At 30.5% G+C, this 20,051-nt stretch overlaps 1 protein-coding gene across 1 annotated transcript; it reads left to right on the forward strand.

Annotated features, from left to right (window-relative positions):
* On the forward strand, window positions 1–19,090 carry LOC145312765 (neuropeptide F receptor-like). The gene is made up of 8 exons (XM_080152008.1): window positions 1–349; window positions 6,897–7,154; window positions 8,421–8,501; window positions 11,881–11,976; window positions 14,485–14,559; window positions 15,648–15,965; window positions 16,287–16,386; window positions 18,618–19,090. The coding sequence occupies exons 1-8, from the start codon at window positions 9–11 to the stop codon at window positions 18,729–18,731; spliced, it is 1,383 nt and encodes a 460-aa protein (XP_080008134.1). The 5' UTR covers window positions 1–8; the 3' UTR covers window positions 18,732–19,090.
* Window positions 19,091–20,051: the final 961 nt, after the last annotated feature.

The following is a 20,051-nucleotide window of genomic DNA, read 5'->3' on the forward strand; positions in this document are numbered from 1 at the left end:
TTATTGTAATGCCAGATACAGCGTTTATAAACGAAAATGGCTTACTTCATTCGGCTGACAATTTCTCTGTTATAGATCACAATATAACCCAAGTTAAAAAGGTTATCCAAGATAATAACTTATCACTATCAACATTCATGCCTAACACCTCTGAGTTACTAGATGCTGATCTACCGCCTGCACATGACCTGCCCCTGCCCACTGCGGGCATGGCTGGTAACCTGCAGCTGCCCTGGAGCTTGTCCATGGCGGTGCCTGAACACCTGCTGGTGGTGTTGATCTTGATGTATGCTCCCATTATTTTGATGTCTGTGTGCGGCTCCATTCTGGTCATACAGAGTGTTATAAGGTAAACATTTTTAAAAATATTTATGCTTCAAAACCGATTAACATCCGCTGGACTAGACCCGGTTCTCCGACATACTGAAAAATCATATATAGCATCGCATTTCAGACAATTTTTCAAGAATTTAGAAATTGTAATCGTAAAATCAATACCAGATTTGTTAGCTCAGATAGGCCGAAGGTTTTAATCTTATAATTGCACATTTTTATATCGCGGAATCTGCGATAAGTAACTATTCCAATATGGCTTCGAAACAGAATAATATCTGCTGGATTAAGACTGGCACTAAATTAAAAATCATGTATAGTATTGTATTAGAGAGGATTTTTTATGAATAATAAAATGAAAATAAGAACATTAATAATACCAGCTTTGATGGTCTCGTTTCAACATTTTTTTTTGTCTTTGGAAAGCGGTATAGTATGATATGATGAGATAAATAGTTATACCATGATCAAATTACAGAGTCAAATTTACTGGAAAACAAATTAATCCCAACAATATTTTCTAAGCTACTTAATCTTGAAGTTTTTATCTTCAATTATTTTTTTTATGATATTAAGTAGAGTATAGAAGTTTAAATGTGAATATAGCCTTTAGAATCAATTTGTATACTTCGTACTCTAAAAACATTTAGTTGCTTGCTTCAGATGTAAAAGGGGTAGAAACTAGTCTAAAGTAATGAAAAAATGAAAAATTCTAAAATAATCCAAGGACCCATGTGAAGTTCCCCTAAAAAAGAAAACTAATTGTTAACTAATAGGATATTTTAAATGAAGAAAAACAACATTTTTCTATAAAAAAAATTTACTTTTCAAAATAGACTTTTATGTAAATATTTTGGAAATCCAAGTTGAATTTAAAAGTATTGTGTAGTTACTTTGTAACTAAAAATAATATTTATTACACCTTTAAACAGCTAATTAAACACCTTATTAAGAATGTTTTGATAAAAATTGATTATATTGACTATTCTTCCATTGATTTATCCCTTTTGTTTTCCCTATAGTATTTGTTTACGAATGTATCTTTTATCCTGACAATAACAAGAATATACACCAGTTAGGAGGTTGAATACATTTTCATAGAAGCAGAAATGTAATCTATGACTACGGTTTTGACCTTCTAAAAAACGTAATGTATGATTCTATTTTCCCCACGCTTGGCAATGATATCATCAAGGCCGATTTGATTTTTGAATTCTACAGTTCCATTTTTGCCTCTCTTGATGATGTAAAATTAAGGCCGATACGCTTTTTGCCATGTACCATTACACTTTTAAGAGAGACGAAAGTGGAATGGTGGTGTACTCTATTAACATACATACTCTTTTTAAAATATTCTAATAGTAAAAATGCATAAAATGTCATGTTTTATTTAAAAAATTTTATGTAAAATTGAAAAAATATTAGTATATACATTTACTATTATGTCGATCTAAATAAGGAAATCAATGTTTATGAATACGCTGGTAGACATGATGTACGATTCCAGTTTCGCCTCTATTGAAAGTAGAATGGTACATTAAAATAATAATATCGGCCATGATGATATCATTAACAAGAGAGGGGCTATAATCTAATATAATATTCTGTGCTATAATCTAATTCTTAAATAAAAGCATATCAAGGTTCTACAAATTTTTAATTTAGAATTTGATGTAATGTTCATGTTAATAACTATTTTGTCATTGATGAGCATTATTTTGAAACTGTCTAATATACATTACATACACTTATCAACTTGAAAGTAGCAGTAAACATGAAACATTTTAAGTGTATCCTAGATGTATTTTCCACTTCAAGGGCAATTACACTTTTAGATTTATCTAATGTAAAAATAATAACTCTAAAACTAAGTAAAAGTAATTAATTTAAATGTATCACATTATAATAATCTAATTTTATACAGGGTCATTCAAGAGAAATGATTTTTTTTTAAACTTAATTATGCATAGAAAAAAAAAAATTATGTAAAATCCTTTATATATTTGGAAAACATATTATGAGACATTTATGTTTCAAATATTTAAAAATGATTATTTCAACAAATTATGCCCTAAAAACCGGTTTTTCCAAAGGCCTTTTTTTCGAAGATTTATTGATTTAAAGGTTGTAAAAAAATGCGCACCTTTTTCAAATTCATATTGCGCAGCTTGTGTTAATAGTAGAAAAATGTTATGCATATCGTTAGAATCGTCATAGGCTCTAGTTTCTTAATATATAAGAAAGAAGTTGTATCAACTTTTTTTTTATAGCTAGCCGGTTCTTTTAGTAAGTAGTAGATGTAAAATTTTTCGTAGAATTCAGATATGCAAACGGTTTTTTTGTAGACCTCTTATTTTTTAAGTAATTTAAGTTTTTAAAAAAAATAATTAAGTCGGTTTTAAGGTACTAAAACGCAACAAAATAAAAGAAGAAAATGGCCAGTAAGAACAAAAATAGTAAGATCTTTAATTTGACACCTTACTTTTAAAATTCTGTTGAGTAATTATTGAAAAAATCTATTTTTTAACCTCGGTATAATAAAAACTTTAGACCTAAATATTTTCTCAAACAGACATAAAAAACATGGGTTCATATATACCTTTAGAATCAGAAAAATATTACGAATCCATTGTAAGCAAAATTGACAAAAAGTAAAAAAATAAAAAAATAAACAAGTGGCCAATTATGTTTTTTGTTCAGGCAACACTATTGTCTTCCCTTTTTTACCCCCTCTTTACCCCCTCTTTACCCCCTTCCCATTTTTATACCCAATTCAAAAATTAAGACGTTGCCTGTACAATATAATATGATATTTTCATATAATTCCTTTTATTGTAGTTTATATACTATATTGTAAACTTTTTTTTCAATTTTGCTTACAATGGATTCGTAATATTTTTCTGATTCTAAAGGTATATATGAACCCATATTTTTTTATTTGTGAAATAATAAAATTAAGTTCAAAGTTTTTATTCTCGTGGGTTTAAAAAAATCGATTTTTTCAATAATTACCTGACAGAATTGAAAAAGTAAGGTGTCAAATTAAAGATCTTACTATTTTTGTTCATAATGACCATTTTCTTTCTTTTTTTTGTTGCATTTTAGTACCTTAAAATCGACTTAATTTTTTTTTTTTAAACTTAAATTACTTAAAAAATAAGAGGTCTACAAAAAAACCGATTGCATATCTGAATTCTATGAAAAATTTTACATCTACTACTTACTAAAAGAACCGGCTAGCTATAAAAAAAATAGTTGATACACCTTCTTTGAATTTTAAAAATGTGTGTATTTTTTTAAAACCCCTTAAATCCATAAATATTCGAAAAAAAGGCCTTTGGAAAAACCGGTTTTTAGGGCATAATTTGTTGAAATAATCATTTTTAAATATTTAAATCATAAATGTCCCATAATAGGTTTTCCAAATATATAAAGGATTTTACATAATTGTTTTATTTTCTATGCATAATTAAGTTTTTTTAAAAATCATTTCTCTTGAATGACCCTGTAGAAAGCCATTAATAGATCTTCTGAGTTTTTAAGTTTTGAAACAAAAAGGTCGTCTGCATGTATATCAATCAATTAAAAATCTCGTTCAACTATGGCATCGGGATTTTAATTAATTAACAGAGGACCTTTTTGTCTTAAACACTCAGCTCTGCAATTCTTCAACATAAAAACAATTGTAAAAAAAATTACTCGGATTCTCTAACACAAGAAGTAGTCTGTTTGGTACATGTGAGTTAGATGGGATATGACGAGTCAAATACTCTCTTAGTTAACCGAATTTGTTTCTTATGATATCAAATAGCTCTGCCACTACTGAACATTATTATACATGTTTCCTTTTTTTATTTAATCAAAGCTTTGTATTGTCCATTTGACATTTGTGAAAAATTACATTTTCTTTATTCATTACTTTTAAATTAAAACGATTTTATTCAGGTTTTTTGTTAATGTTTTACATCATTTTTAATTAGCTATTCTAAACGGAATTTTAATGCATCATTCATAATTTTTAAAACCATTGGAAATTCAACTTATTTAAGTTGAACATTTAAAACTTACTTACATTATTATGGTGTATTGGGTCTCTGTAATACTATTTGTATCTTGTGCAGGGATTGGAAAGTTTTATCACTTTTTTTCAAAATAAAATAAACTTGTCCTATGGATTTATTTAATAACAGATTTTACATTATATAGTAGACATGCTGTAACATTGTTAATACCAGCCCTTTGATTGCAATACTTTGTCCGGATGTCCTAAATGTACAATTCAATGATTGTGCCTGTGTTTGGCACAGGCAAACTTACAACTATCACTATATCAGTAATATTATATTTTATAAAGCAAAATTTAGGTTTTTACATCACTCATCCTTGAGCTGAAGGCGTATATCCAGTTAATACAAGCAATATATTTAGCTTTAAGTACCCTCGATAGTTACATCAATAGGGTTTATTCTGGAAAGGAGAATAATTAAAGTAACTCTGCATTATACATATCTAGCGAGGCTACTCTAAAATGACGTTTTTTTCTGACGCTATAAAGGAAAAATGGTTAAGAGCATTTAGTAATTTAGGTAAAAGATTCCAATACCTGATATGTTGTTGGTTATGGTTTTTAAGTAAACTTAATACAAATAGCTAATCACTTTATCTTATTCTTTGGCTCAAAACTTTGGATACTTTTGAATTTTGATTAGTATTTTCTAAAAGAGTATTTTCAAAACTTTTTAGTTGTGATCTTAATATACAGAAGTGGTAATTTCTTTATTAGGTATTATTTGAAATTTTTATCAATTTATCGTCCATTGACTTATCCCTTAAGTCTAATTTCTCTGATTATTGACAGAATGTTTCTTTATTTGACTTTTCTTCAAAAACTTAAAAATCCTGAAAATCTAGACTTTTATTATTTTTTTCTTAGAACCTGCATTCTTTCAATTTTAATTATTTTCTATTTTAGGCTATTCTCACGTATATAAGTTCCATACAATAGAAATTTTTTTAGTTATTTAAGTATTTTGAAATAATTTCTATTTTTTCTATTCTTTTATAAAGGTTTTATCAATTAACAAACCTCAAGGGAATTACAAGGGGCTTGTAAAGGATTATACCGATTCAATTTGAGGGATATAAAAATCATAATTATATTTTGTACTGACAATTTTTGGGATTAAAATTTATACTTTACTTCAGAAATTATATCAAAATTATAGATTAAGATTTCATAACAATTTAATTCTTTTATATTCTTCTAGTTGCTTCGCCCGAGATCTTTTGCTAAAGACAAAAAACTACTTAATATTAATGGGTATTCTGTATATTTGTGTAATCTCGTGATACATTGTAGTCCTATATAAATTGGATACTGATTAGGTTGGAGTCTCTTATTTCAATTCAATGTAATATACACATATATGTATATTTATACATTATTCAGGGTGACTCGGAAAAAATGCCAAACACTTTAAATAAACAGCATTAATATTGTACTATTACTTTATACTAAGCAGCTTCGTCCCTAGAGGTAGAAGGTACCCTTTTAAAAAATAGCTAAAAAGAATCTCCCTTGGACCAAAAAGAAGCATCACTGTAAAGGAGAGCAAAATTTTTACACAGGAGTTAGCAAGATCTTTCAGTACAAACAGACAGACAGATAGACATCGTGTACATTTACGCAGGGCACGGCAGCCAAGCGTAAGCCTCAAATCGTCATATCATCACTTTAAAATTAAGTTGGATGTCTAAACCTGTTCTTTTAGAGAATTTTTTTTTTTTGTACAAAAGCGGGTTTTTAATTTGAAGCTTAGGCGCGGCTGCCGAGCACTGAATTTATGTCAAGAATTTAATCAATACGATCAAATTGTCTAATAATTTTATACAAATTCTTACTAAATAGTATGATTTTATCACAATTTTTAAACACACAATTCATTTATTCAACACCCTGCATATCAAAGATATATAAGTAAATGTTATCTTATGTTATAAAAGAATTATTATACATATCAAGTATAAGAACTATTAGCTTATGCATATGAAAACAATACTAATTGGATTCCAATCCACTTTAGGAGTTCTAGTTCTGTTACTCCATTACAAGGGTCTATCTGTCTGTTCGTTCTCTAATTGATAAAGTTGGCTATGAAAGACAGATATTTGCAACTTTTAGTAATAATACGAATTTTATGATATTAAAAGATTTTTAGTGAAAACCAAATAGATAGGCAAATTTGAATTTTTATATTAGCAGCTGCGCTATTCTTTTTCAGTGGTTGCTTGGGGGGGGGGGGGGATATTAGTTAAATTGTTTATTGTAAAAATCAGACTTCAGAATTTCTTTGGATTTGCATATCTTTTTGGTTAACCAATATCCCCCACCGCACCCAACCCCAGCAAAAAAAATATTGTTTTTTTAGATCTTGTGCTTCATTGGCGCTATTTTTTAGCAAATTAACATTTGAAACTATTAACTAAAGGATACATTAACTATTGAATAAAATAATTTGAAAGATTCCTGTAATAAAGAGGAATGTTAAAAATATTTTTTTCAGGTCTCCCAACTTGCGAACCTCTAGCAATTCTTACCTGGTAAATCTGGCACTGTCAGACCTACTTCTGGCAGCCCTGACCTGTCCAATAACTCTCTGCCAGCTAGTATCCAAGCATTGGCAGCTTCCTCTGTCTGATACGTTGTGCTCCTTGTCCTACTTCCTGCCATTGTTCTTCTCCTTCCTGTCCACCTTCACCATCACAGTGATTGCACTGGACAGGCATCACCTCATTGTACACACCAGTCAGCCAAGATACAGGTACAGTTTTTATCCTATTATATAAAGTTGTAAGCTTTTCTTGTCTGTAGCGAAGGATCTTGCTGACCGATCGGATACCGGATATTGAAACTATCCGGATTCCGGACATCCGGCTGATTTCTAATGCCAAATATCTGGCGTTGGCCAGATATCCGGCCAGATACCGGATATCCGGGCAAACCCTAATATATTTGTACTATCAAGTAAAAATGCGTTGATTCTATATAAAGTAGTATGTTTTTTTGTCTGTTATGTTCTAGTTAAATACTGAACCGATAAATTTCTCCACTTATGACAGATTCATAGGTCCTGGGATGGTTTTAGGCTAATGTTTTTCTTAGGTCTCGAGATGGTTTTAAGCTAAATTACTTTTTTCTCCCCTAGGGGCACGACCACCAGTCATATAACATATATAATAAGTTTATTTTATTCAAGAGAAGAAAAACATTTGAGAATGAACATTTGGTTAACAAAATACTGTCATTTCCAAAGATGGAATTTTTTCTGAGACTTAAAATTTATGTAATTCATTCTAATTTAATTGTTTGTCTTGTTTCTGCAGTGGTGTAGTTAGAGAATAGTTATTTATCACTTAGTATTATAGACAGCTTTCCGCGGATATCAGAATGAAAATCATAAGATTAAAACTAGTTTTTCATGCCCTGTAAAGCCGAAGGCCCATGCTATAAAAACTTGTATTTATTTTATGATTTTTATTTTAATTATCGTGGAAACGTGTCTGTGAAATGATGCTACATGTGATTTTTCGGTATGGCTGAGAACCTGTTCTAATCCAGCGGACATTAATCGGTTACGAAGCCATGATAGAGAGAAAATTAGGACATTTATTTGCAACTTGAAGTTTTCTAGATTTTCAACAATAAGTTAACATTTTATATAAAAAAGAAATGAAAATAGGCCAGAAATTAATAAATAATGAATACGCCTCATAACTTAAACATGTTCAAAATAAGAGGAATTATTTATAAAGAAGGTATTTTATTTATTCAAATGTTCTTATTAAGTCAAAGTGTTCTTAATTATGACCATTTCATTCATATACATTTGATCATAATTTAGAACAATTAGATTTTGAGACAAAGCCCAATCTGTACAACTTTTGATTTCTGTGACGTAATAAAAATGAGATATTCTCCAACTCTTCTTTAGGGGCTTTCTTTCCCACTTCTCATCTCCCTCATTTTATGACGTCACATTAATCAAAAGTGGTGTAAAAGTCAGATTTTGAATGAAACTTATTTTTAGGACAGTAGTATCGTGTATAGCCCTGGCAGCAATTTGGATAGCAGCTTTCCTCTGTGCGGCTCCTATTCTTCCAAATACAAGGTTAGTACCCATTGTTTTAAACAAAGATATCTTATTTGTTTGCTCAATTGTTTTGGGTACTTTTATTGAATTTTGATTGATTGGTTTCAAATAATTCGTGTACAAACTTTCAAATAGATAATTTTAATCTACAGATGAGGTAATTCTGTTAACCTCATCAGAGAAACATGTAATTTATTTGTCTTTTTTATTCGCTAATTTGAGTTCCCCTTTTGAAAAGCCTCACATAGGTTCTAGTATGGTTTAATGCTGTTTTAATTATTTATTTCTGCCTTGGTATGTTCATATCCTATTTTTCTACTCCCTAAAACCCTTTAAGACAGTGTCCCTAAGTGATAATGTAGCATCTATTAGTAGGTTTAGAATTGAGAATGATATGAAACCTGCTTTTCTCTGTGTAACACTTGAGCCATCCTAAATAAGTTGTATTCAATCACTAAAACTTTAAATTTAGACCTTAAATGGTTTACTGAACTATATCTGTATACATTTTTTAATAAATATAAAAAGTTAATTTTTGTCAATAAAATCTAATAATGTTTTTATATAAGATATGTACAATTACATCTTATATGCCTCTTAAGTAGGACAAAATTTAATTATAGTTTGTTTTTACTTTACTACTTCCTGGAGTTGTAAATCATAAATAAAGATATAAGCAGGGCTTGGCAGCAGAGACTAAGCCTTAAATTTTAACCCGTTGCTGTGAATTTTTTTTAAAAAGAAGGATTGCCATATTCAAGTCAAGTTTAGACCTCCAGCAGATTTTTAGAATTAAAAAAAAAGATTGTAAGTGGCTGACGCGCGGCTGCCGAGACCTAGAAATAATTGATTCTAGTTATAGGTAGAAATTAGGATAATAGGTAGTAGGCAAATGAAGTATAGATTAAGATTCCGAGAAAAAAAATCCTTAAAAAAGTTAACTTTTTAGCATTTAGTCAACAAACATTTTTCTGAATCTTTCATTTTTATAAATTGACTTTTTTAATCCGAATATAGAAATATTTTGTGTTAGATTGTTGTAAGTTATTAATAAAAGTTGTGTTTCCCTCACAAATAAAATTTCTGTATTTTCCCTCAAATTACTTGTTGTACACACATTAAGAGATATAAGTTTTCCGGAATTTTGATGTAGGGAGTAGATTTGAAATCTGCATCAAATTTTAAGGATTTTTTATAAAATTCGTTTTTTGTAAAATTCTTTATCTAAAAGCGAAAATACATTTTAAGTTAATTAATTTTGACCAATAGGATAGGTGGATTTTAAACTACCTGCGCTCTAATTGGTTGAATGATGTACGACATCCAATCAGAGCGCAGATTTTTTAAATCCACCAATCACAGATGCTAAAATTAATTAACTTAATTTGTATTTCCGCTTTTAGATAAAGAATTATATAAAAAACGAATTTTATAAAAAATCCTTAAAATTTGATGCAGATTTCAAATCTACTCCCTACATTACAATTCCGGAAAACTTATATCTCTTAACACACATACCCCCCCCCCCCCCTGTATTTTTCATATTTATTTCTTTCTTTGTTTGTGTTTTACTAGGGATCCCACATGCGTTAGGCATTATCAATTTATCCTATTATATAAAGTAGTAAGCTTTTTTGTCCGTAACAAAAGATCTCACTAACCGCTGAACCATTTAGTTTTCCATTCCTAGGAATCTTCAAATATGCCCTATGATGGTTTTAGTCTATGTTAATTTTAGATTTTAGCTTTTGCAAGGTTTTAGGCCATTTTCTGGACCTACTTTACCCCTTTAAATTAATATCCCTAGATGCTAGGAACGCAGCAAATTGTTTTTAAAAGTAAGGGTGGGGGTAATTGCATAACAGTCACTTTTTGGAAAATCACAAAAAAAAATCTTTCCTATTGACGCTAAATTATTAAGATTTCTGATGAAATACACTCTTGGTACAACAAAGCTACTCAATAATCATTCACACTCTATGTCAACATCTTAAGTTTTAGATTGGCGAATCTTACTACGATTACGCATATAATTGTTAGAGCGAAGCATTACTATAACTAAATCTTAGAAAAGAAAGTATGTCGATACTAAGCATGCTATATTAATATTAGACATCAAACAAATTATATTCTAATTCTTAAATTGCTGTTACTCTTTAAGCGTTAATGTTTGTTTGTCCGCCTGTCAGATATATTGAGTTTCGCTTTTTATGGATTTGGTAGCCTTGTTATTTTCTCTAACATATAAAATATCTGTCTATTACACAAAATATAATCTGTTTTCTTTATTTCAACTTAAAATGTCAGTTTTTATGATTGGTTCTATATTTATGTACATATATGTATGTATATATAACCTTTACTTGTACTTCATGTACATTACATATTTCAGTTTTTATTGGTTATAAAACCTATAAAATGCCATTGGTTTTATAACTTTACCAATAAAAAATCTTCTTACGAAAGACAATAAATTCCATAGTTAGATAATATGGGATAAATTGATATAAAAACTAGGGTTGGGTTGGATATCCGGTGTGGCCGGATATCCGGCCATTTTTAATATCCGGCCGGATACCGGATATTGAAACTATCCGGCCGGATATTCGGCTATAACTTTTTTACTATTTTACACCAAAAATCTCTGCTTTTTAAAATTTTAAATGGCTATAATTTTCTTATTATTGAAGATAGAAGAACATTTTTTGAATATGTTTATCTTTATGCAAATTTTATTATATGAAATCTCAAAAGTTTAATAATAAATATTTTTTGCTACTTTAATATCTGGTAATTTAGCCGGTTATCAAGCCGGGTATCCGGCCAAAAAAGTATCCGGCCCAACCCTAATAAAAACCCCAATGCTGATAACAGTTATTTCTAGCATCGTATTATAAACAGCTTTCCGCGGATATAGAATGTACAATTATAAGATTAAAACCATTTTTTTAGCCCCGAGCGAAGGCATGAGCTAAAAAACTGATATACATTTTTATATTCATAGAAAGCTGGTTAGGATACGATGCTAGAAATAACTATTATTAGCATTGGACGTCTATGCAAATAGACCCTGAATTAACTATGACATATTAATATCATGATAATAAAAAAATTCTTATAGAATATAAATTGTATATCCTTATTATTAATTATAATTTATATATCTTTGCTTTTTAAGCGATATTCTCCTTTTCTTATGAAAGGTTTATGGGAGGGGGACTCAAAAATTTTTATAATACAAAGTAGAACATTGTCTGTCCGTTTGTTTGTCTAATACGCTGAACCAATAGGGTTTTCCTTTGCATTAAAACTTCTTATAGGCTAAGAAAGGATTCCAAAAATACACCTGCCAAGAACAAATTATTGCATTCAAACTAATTTTTGACATAATATTTAGGTTAGATGTTCACACTCTACCAGAGCCACACAGCAAGCTACTAGGAATATCTCACAGAGCATACTGCAAGGAACATTGGAATTATCAAAATGGAAGGTAAAACAATTAACTTTAGGGCAAGAATGTAAAAAGGAATGGGGGGGGGGTAATTAACCACCCCCTTTTTTTAAAAAACAAATTTGTTTTAAATTGAATGTCCTTAGTTTTTGATAATCAGGCAAATTTTTCAAATTTTTTAACCAAATGGTTTTTACCCCATCCTGAATGTATTTTTGAGGCTTGTGGGTAATTAACTCACCATAAAAATTTCCTCCAGGTAAAATTATTTTAAGGGGATAGTTGAATTATCCTCCTCTCGAGTTTTTTTAATCCCTCCTCCCAGTCCAAATTTACTATGATATTTAGATGTATGTATAAGGATTTTTTCATGATAAAATTTTTTCTTAAAACATTATACTTATAAAACATTCAATGAATGTTAAAATGATGCAAGAAAATATTCTACATTTATACAAATTCCACGATTTTGCACCCAATTATAGAAAAATATTTTGCATAATATGAACATAATTGGCAAGATATCTAAGTCATTCTCTAGCTAGCTATGTTAAAATTTAATTCAGTGAAAATTATTATTTTTATCCGCATATTAAAGTAACAGGATCTGTGTCTGTCTGTACCGAGGTATCTCGCTAACCGCTGGAACGATATGGTTCTCCTTTACAATATAACTTTTCATAGTTCCTGTGAAGGTTTATAACTATTTTTGGAATGGGCCCCCCCCCCAAAAAAAATAAATCTCTTTAGAACTAAAGTTGAAAATAAACATCGGACAACAATTTAACCTTCCGACATTTAAACATTTTAAATTGAAAAGAAGAGAGGGGGGGGAGTAGATTTGGTTCTTTTTTATAACTTCAGGGTTGGTTAGCATAGGCGTTATTGGGTACTTGATAGCTCCATAGGATTAGGGCACCGCAGGTATAGGTCCTTGCAGGAAATAGGTCCTTGCAGGGATTAGGTATAGGGGACAAACTACCTCCTCCTAATTTCCATAATAAAATGCTAAACGGGCTTTTTATGGGAAAGCGCCATTAATCAAATTTTCTTGTCTTATCCCTCCATCTCTGAATGTACAGAGACAAGATATTGTAAATATTTATTTATTAAAAGATATAATATTTTTCATTGTCCTATCCTCTATCTCTTAATATGCACTGCGCAGTGACAAGATAGTGCATAGATTTGTTAAAAGAAAGTTTAATTTTATTTCATTGTTGTATATATTCTCTGTATATGCAGAGACAAGATATTGTATATATTTGTTTCCAAGAATTCCAAGATTTATTGCTTTTCTACCCACAGGGTCTTCTTATAAACATGCATACTAAAGCAATTTCGTACTTATTTGCAAAAATATTCAGGCTTTCATAAAGGGGAAAGGAGAAAAAAATCAAGTTGGATGTGATATTTTAACATTTACCTTTGAACGAAGCTTTTAATAGTGCCTATAAAAAATGACGTCTTACTTGCCTCAATTGGTTATTGCAAATGTATACTGGCTTGCTGTTGGTAATTTAGTCTGTGTATTGGCCTTTTATTGGTCATTTGTATTGTATGACGTCATTTTTTAAAGGAACTAAAAAGAGGTTCCCTTGGGTTTTTTATGACTTTCAAATTTTAGTGCAGTTTTTTCATTCACATGATAAATACTGCAGTAATTAGTGGTTTTATACTGCTTTGTATGAACATATTTTACAAATATCTTTCTTCAATATCTTTTTATTCCTAAGGCACGTTCACTAAACCTATATATCTGGGAAAAGAACAATGTTTTGTTTTATAAAACTATAAAATCTAAATAAGATTTACAGAACAAATACATAAAACAAGAAAGAACGAATATGATAAAATAGAGCACAATTTATATTTTTAGTTGCTTCGCCCCTAGCAATCAGGGTTTGTGTTATATTTATAAAGGTTTGGGGTATGAAAGTAGCCTAAAAGAACTTACACTAATCTTCTTAGAAAAGTAAAAATTATACATGTAACTATTTGACTGTAATCATTAATTTCATTGATTCAAAATGAATATATTGAACTAGTAAACAAATATCGTTTTGGAACTAGATTTTGTTATTTTATTTAATTTGAGAACTAATAAAATTCGTATTAAGTTTATAGTTCTTAATAAGTTTAAATTTGTACAGAAACCCAACCAAATATTTAAAAGATTTTCTAGATACAAATACTAAAAAAATTATTCTAATGAATCAACACTTGTCTTTGATCTAATTTGACCAGGGATCTAAAGCTGCAAAAATTACACAACTTTTTTCCTTCTGCTTTTAAAATATATTTCTAAACATATAAATTGCCATTCCAAGAACATGATTAAGTATCCAGCTATGTCTAAAGATACAAAAGTCAATTCTGTGCTGCTGTTTCAAGATTTTTTCCCAAACCTGAAATCTAGAAATATCGAAAAAAGACTTTTAAAAGTATTTTGATTTGTCAGACATGTAAAAAAGTAAAGCTATTTAGGACACTTTTTTTAATGTTGAATCAAATTTTATAGATTCTAAATTTTAATATTTTGTTTAGGTTGATGTACAGTATTTTCACACTATCAGTGCAGCTACTTCTACCATGTGCTATTCTAACTATGGCTCATGCAAGGTAATTCTAGTCAGTTTAGTAGTACATCTATTCTATAACTAGGACATGTCTGTACGTCCGTATGTCACATATCCGTCACAACGTAAAATATTAAAGCTTACAAAGTTTTCCTCTTTTCACTATTTTTATTTACTTTTATCTAAAATACAAAGTAGCTTGATGACTGTCTGTCCGTCCGTCAAGATCTCGGTAATTACTGAACCGATAGGATTCTTCTCTTCCCCCCATATTTTTTTTGCAGAACATTTCCTTGGTCCTGTTCTTTGCTGAAGATTTCCCTGTTCCTTTTACAAAAAAAAATTTATCACCTCTTGGGGCAAAGCCCCTAGAGGCTAGGGGCGAAGCCGCTAGTATTAATATATGTCAGGTAAAAGGGAAATCACACCAAAAATAAGTTTTAATCCAAATTACTCCAACAAAATAATTAATTTTCGGCAATTCCATATGGAATTAATTGGCTGAATAGAAGCCCCTGGATAAATGTATTTGCAATAATGGCATCACGCGCGCGTATATTCTAACCTTCTTTGTAATTTATCAAAGAATGTAAGAATCTTTGTTCACTTGAGCTGGATCTTTAAATTGTTTAGTGGTGCGCTGAATCGGGGCGATCCAGTTCAGCGCACCTAGATATTATTAGATTTCAATCTTTAAATCAAAATGGAATTTGCGAATCAGCGCGCTCAGTGGTGCGGTATTTGCGCGGCAATGGCACTCAACGAGTGACATTGCCGAACCAAACTGGGGTGAACTGGATCGCCCCGATTCAGCGCACCACTAAACGATTTAAAGATCGAACTTTGGTTATGCTGAAATAATTGTAAAGAAACAACTTTCAATTGTGATTGAAAATACAATAAAAATTGGAATTTCTAATTTTAGATATCTCACATTCTAAAGATTTTAGAAATAGTTTTTATTACATCCGTTTTAAGTTTTGCATTTATCATGTATCTTTTTTTAAAAGGTTATCAAAAGGTTACATATTTTTTTTCTTTTCATTCGAATATTTTTATACAATTATGTAAATATAAGAATTATAATTTATCATTCTTTAGATAGGGAGATTTTAAAAATTTACTTTTTAGAATCTACCGCAAGCTGCGAAGTCTCCCTTTCTGGAACAACCGCAACGCTAGTAGTCAAGGCAGCGGAACTGCCAATAAAACTAGCGGTCGTTTTCGCCGAGGATCCACCGCAGCCATCAGTACAATGGCGGCTGTTATTGTCCGCAGACAGCAGCCAGAAGCAGCGGCACAACCTCCAGCGGTTACGCCCCGAGCTGGGCGGGGCAGCAGGACGCTGTATCTCCTGATTTGTGTTGTGGTGGTGTTTGTAATTTCCTGGCTCCCACTCAACACACTAAATCTTCTTCTAGATGTTGGTTACAAAGACGACATTTTTGGGTAAGTGGGTTTTTTATTTATCTGATTTATCCATTTTTGTCTTTTTTTTTGTGCTGGGCAGGGGCGAAGCCATTAGAACAATTTATTTTCCTTCTTCTTTAATCCTTTTCTCAAAGTATAAGGATATGGTTCTACTTTACACGGTAGCTTCTCATAGGTCCTGGGAAGTTTTATAGCTGTTTAGGGGGGGGGGGGAAATCACCAAAAAATATTCCTAAAGCAACATTGTATGACTTAATGGTTTCTCTTCCTACAAGGGTACGAAACTTTTCTTTTTATACTAGTAAATATATATAATAACTAATATTGAATTGTTTTTAGAACAAGCGAAGTTGGATTTCGAGTAGCCTTTGCTATGTGCCATCTACTGGGCATGTCTTCAGCTATCTCCAACCCAATCATTTATGGATATTTTAATCAGGTAATTTTTTATGGGACTAAGGAAAGTATCATGTGTGACCTTATAATAATACGTCTATTATCCATCTCTTTTTTTTGGGGGGGGGCCTTTCCTAGTTCTCTTCTCATACTTATTTTTATAAACGTATTTTTATGACGTCAGACTTTCATACTATACAATACATACAGAGGAAATAAGAAAGTTTGACAGCATTAATTTTTAAAGACAATAGTCCACGAGCAGGAAATTTAAAAAAAAACGAAATAAAAAGATTAATTTCTTACTGTATTAAAGACAGTGCGAAACACTTTTTTTCACTGTGTTTTAGCACTGGTTTTAATCCAGAAGAAAGGAATTGCTTGGGAGCCATGCAAGAAATATGTATTCTTTCACCTTATTTATACGCTCAAGTTGTCATAAAGAATAAAGATTTATATCAGAATTCTTTTTTTTGGATCAAGTCTTAGATTCAAAGGTTTTTTTCAAAAACTTAAAAAGCTACTAGAGGCCAAACAGCTGAACGCTCAACACACAATTACATATTGTTTAAACTAGAATAAAAAGTCTAAGAATTATCCTAAAAGCCATTAAAGTAAAACAATAGAGGGGGAGGGTGTTAAATAACTGTGAGTCCCCACCCCGGGGACCCATGACGACTTTTAATCGGGTTATCAGCCAATAGCATTGAAAATATTAACACAGCCAAGAGCACAAAGCAATTTGGACCTATGTAGTTGTCTAGCTATGCTTATCACATTTATTGAAAAGCCAATGCAAAGCCAGCATCGCAGTTAAATGCGCATGAGAATGTATTTTACGCGTTTTTTTCTCTAGCTGTGCATAGGTTATATGTTTAGCCGTTTGGCCGATATCAAAAATTGTCAGAAAAAAAGAACTTCCTATTTTTTTTCGACTTGATTAATGTTCTTGTGCTACCGTATATTGAGATTTATGGTCATGCAAAGAAATAAATAATTGTTATTTCTAACATCGTATCATAAACAGCTTTCCGCTGATATAAAAATGTACAATTATAAGATTAAAACCAATTTTTGGCCCTGAAAGGCCGAAGGCAAGGGCTTAAAAAACTGGGCTTAATCTTATGATTGTACATTTTTATATTCGTAGAAAACTGGATATAATACGATGCTAGACATAGTTTTTTTGTATCGATGAGAATCCATCAGATATTAATCGGTTTCGAATGAATACGGAAAAATATGATAGTAAATATTAATATGTAATATCACTTATAGATTATAGAGATAAAGGGATAGTGATATAAAAAAAAATAATGCCAGTTCTTGAGGGAAAAATATAAAAATCATGATTGGATTGTAGAAAGTAACATTGTCGGAACTTTAGCACCAATAGTTTTGATCTAAACAAACAAGGAGCAATATTGTTCATGACATATTTTTCTATCCATTAATCTCTGCTTAATACGCCAGGATTATTGTACAGTATTAATTTCTATTTGTCAAATACTTTGCTTCAGTCCAACTGACGTAAAACAATTATAGTTGCTATTTGAAGCATACATCTTATTTTTTTTTATAGGATGTCTGTTCGTCTGATTGTGTCTTTGTGTGTTTGTACCGAAGGATCTCGCTAACCGCTGAACCGATCGGGTTCTCCTTATAAGGGTAGCTTCTCATAGGTCCCGGGAAGGTTTATAACTATTTTGGGGGAGGGTACTACCACCCTCCTAAGAGAAATCGCCCCTAGAAAAAATTCCACCCTCAAAAAAAATTATTTTTGTAAAAAAAAAATTTACTATTTCTTTTTAAATCTAAAATAATAAATTGGGTTATCAAATTCGACTCTCCCTCTTCAAGTGCCTTTAGAGAGGCGTAGCCGCTAGTATTTTATAAAGGAAACAGAATTTTAATAGTCCTCTTAAAATAGGGCGTTAGGGGTTAATGCAAATCTTGGGACGTTCAGGGAGGTTAGACAGATTATTTACCCTCCATAAAGAGTTAAAAGCTCTCCCCCCCCCCACACACATAAAAGCTTTGACATACTTGGCCACCTCCGATGTAGTTGTCCATTGAGATCTCGTAAATGCCTGGACCAAAGTTGCAGTAAAGAACATTTACTCTAGTAAGAAATACTTTACCAAATTTAATTTTTTCATTGTAAAATAAGATCAAATTAAGTTCTTGGGCTACAACAATCATTGATTTACAATTTTTATAAAAATCCTTTGAAACCAATTTATATACAATTCTAATATTTGTTGCTTTTTTCAGGGTTTCCGTGAGGAGTTTATGAAGGTGTTACTACCATGTAGAAAATCAAACAATAATAATCAACAAATCTCTGTTATTCACAACAAACAAAATCAAGCAACCACAAAACTTTAAAATTATATGTTAAAAGTTAAAATTGATTAAAACCATATTCTTAATTAATTATAAATAAATCGATATGATGTCTTAATGTCCTTATGTCTGTATTATAAGATCTTGCTAACCGATACGGTTCTCTTATTAGAGGGGGGACCTCCACCACACACCCATGAAAACTCACCCCTACATATAAATTACCTTAATGCCCCATTTTTTCATTCATCTTTTTAAAATGAAATCGAAGGAGGTCGTAATACCCCCCCCCCCCCCTCCGTCTGTCTTTAAGGCGACCCTAAAAGCAATAAGGGCAAAGCCGCTGGTCATGATCAATTGGTGCAAAGAAGGCGTCCTAACTTTTGGGATTTTTATTTAAAGTAGCTAGTCGGTGTTTTTAGTAAGTAGTAGATGTAAAATGGTCCACAGAATTTAAATATGCAATCGGTTTTTTTTTATAGACCTCTTATTTTTGAAGTAATTTAAGTTTGTTTGTTTTTTTAAATTAAGTGTGTTTTAAGGTACTAAAACGCAACAAAAAAAGAAGAAAATTGCAATTATGAACAAAAATAGTAAGATCTTTAATTTGACACCTTACTTTTTGAATTCTGTTAAAATCGATTTTTTTAACCTTGGTGAACGAAAACTTTGAACTTGAATATATCCTAATACAGGCATAAAACATGTGTTAATATATACCTTTAGAATGAGAAAAATATTACAAATCCATTGTAAGCAAAATTTAAAAAGTTTACAAAATATGATAAAAAAAATTTATGAAAATTGTTTGAATGTTGAATCATGAATGGCCCTTACAATCAGCTGATCAAAATAAGGTAGAAGGGTTATTTGTGCTCCAACTTAAAAGACCACTGAAACAAGAGGAAAATAACAAAAGTAAAACTAACTCCGATCATATTGTTTTTAAGGTTATTCAATTATGTTTAATCTACAATCACAATTGTAGATGGTAAAAAAGAGATATCTTTTCAGAGAAAACTTTTATTAATTACCATATTTTTATCACTCTTTTAGGCAATAAAAATGTGAAAAATATTTTTAAAACTGGGATTTCAAACCTGCTGATTGTAAGGGCCATTCATGATTCATACGATTGAAACAATTTTCATATATATATTTTTTTATCATAGTTTATTAATAATAATAATTACTCAACATAATTTAAAAAGTAAGGTGTTAAATTAAAGATCTTACTATTTTTGTTCAAAATGGCAATTTTCTTCTTTTTTTGTACTTTAAAACCGACTTAATTTTCTAAAAAAAATTAAATTACTTCAAAAATAAGAGGTCTACAAAAAAACGATTGCATATTTAAATTCT

This window comes from Acartia tonsa, chromosome 2 (assembly GCF_053477335.1).
Source record: "Acartia tonsa isolate MP-2025a chromosome 2, ASM5347733v1, whole genome shotgun sequence".
Lineage (NCBI taxonomy): Eukaryota > Metazoa > Arthropoda > Copepoda > Calanoida > Acartiidae > Acartia > Acartia tonsa.

Bases quoted from the DNA above. Each gene is read 5' to 3' on its own strand.
- LOC145312765 (XM_080152008.1), top strand. From the start codon at position 9: ATGCCAGATACAGCGTTTATAAACGAAAATGGCTTACTTCATTCGGCT. The intron at 14,560-15,647 runs GTAATTCTAGTC...TTTACTTTTTAG, and splicing joins CTAACTATGGCTCATGCAAG to AATCTACCGCAAGCTGCGAA. The intron at 15,966-16,286 runs GTAAGTGGGTTT...AATTGTTTTTAG, and splicing joins TACAAAGACGACATTTTTGG to AACAAGCGAAGTTGGATTTC.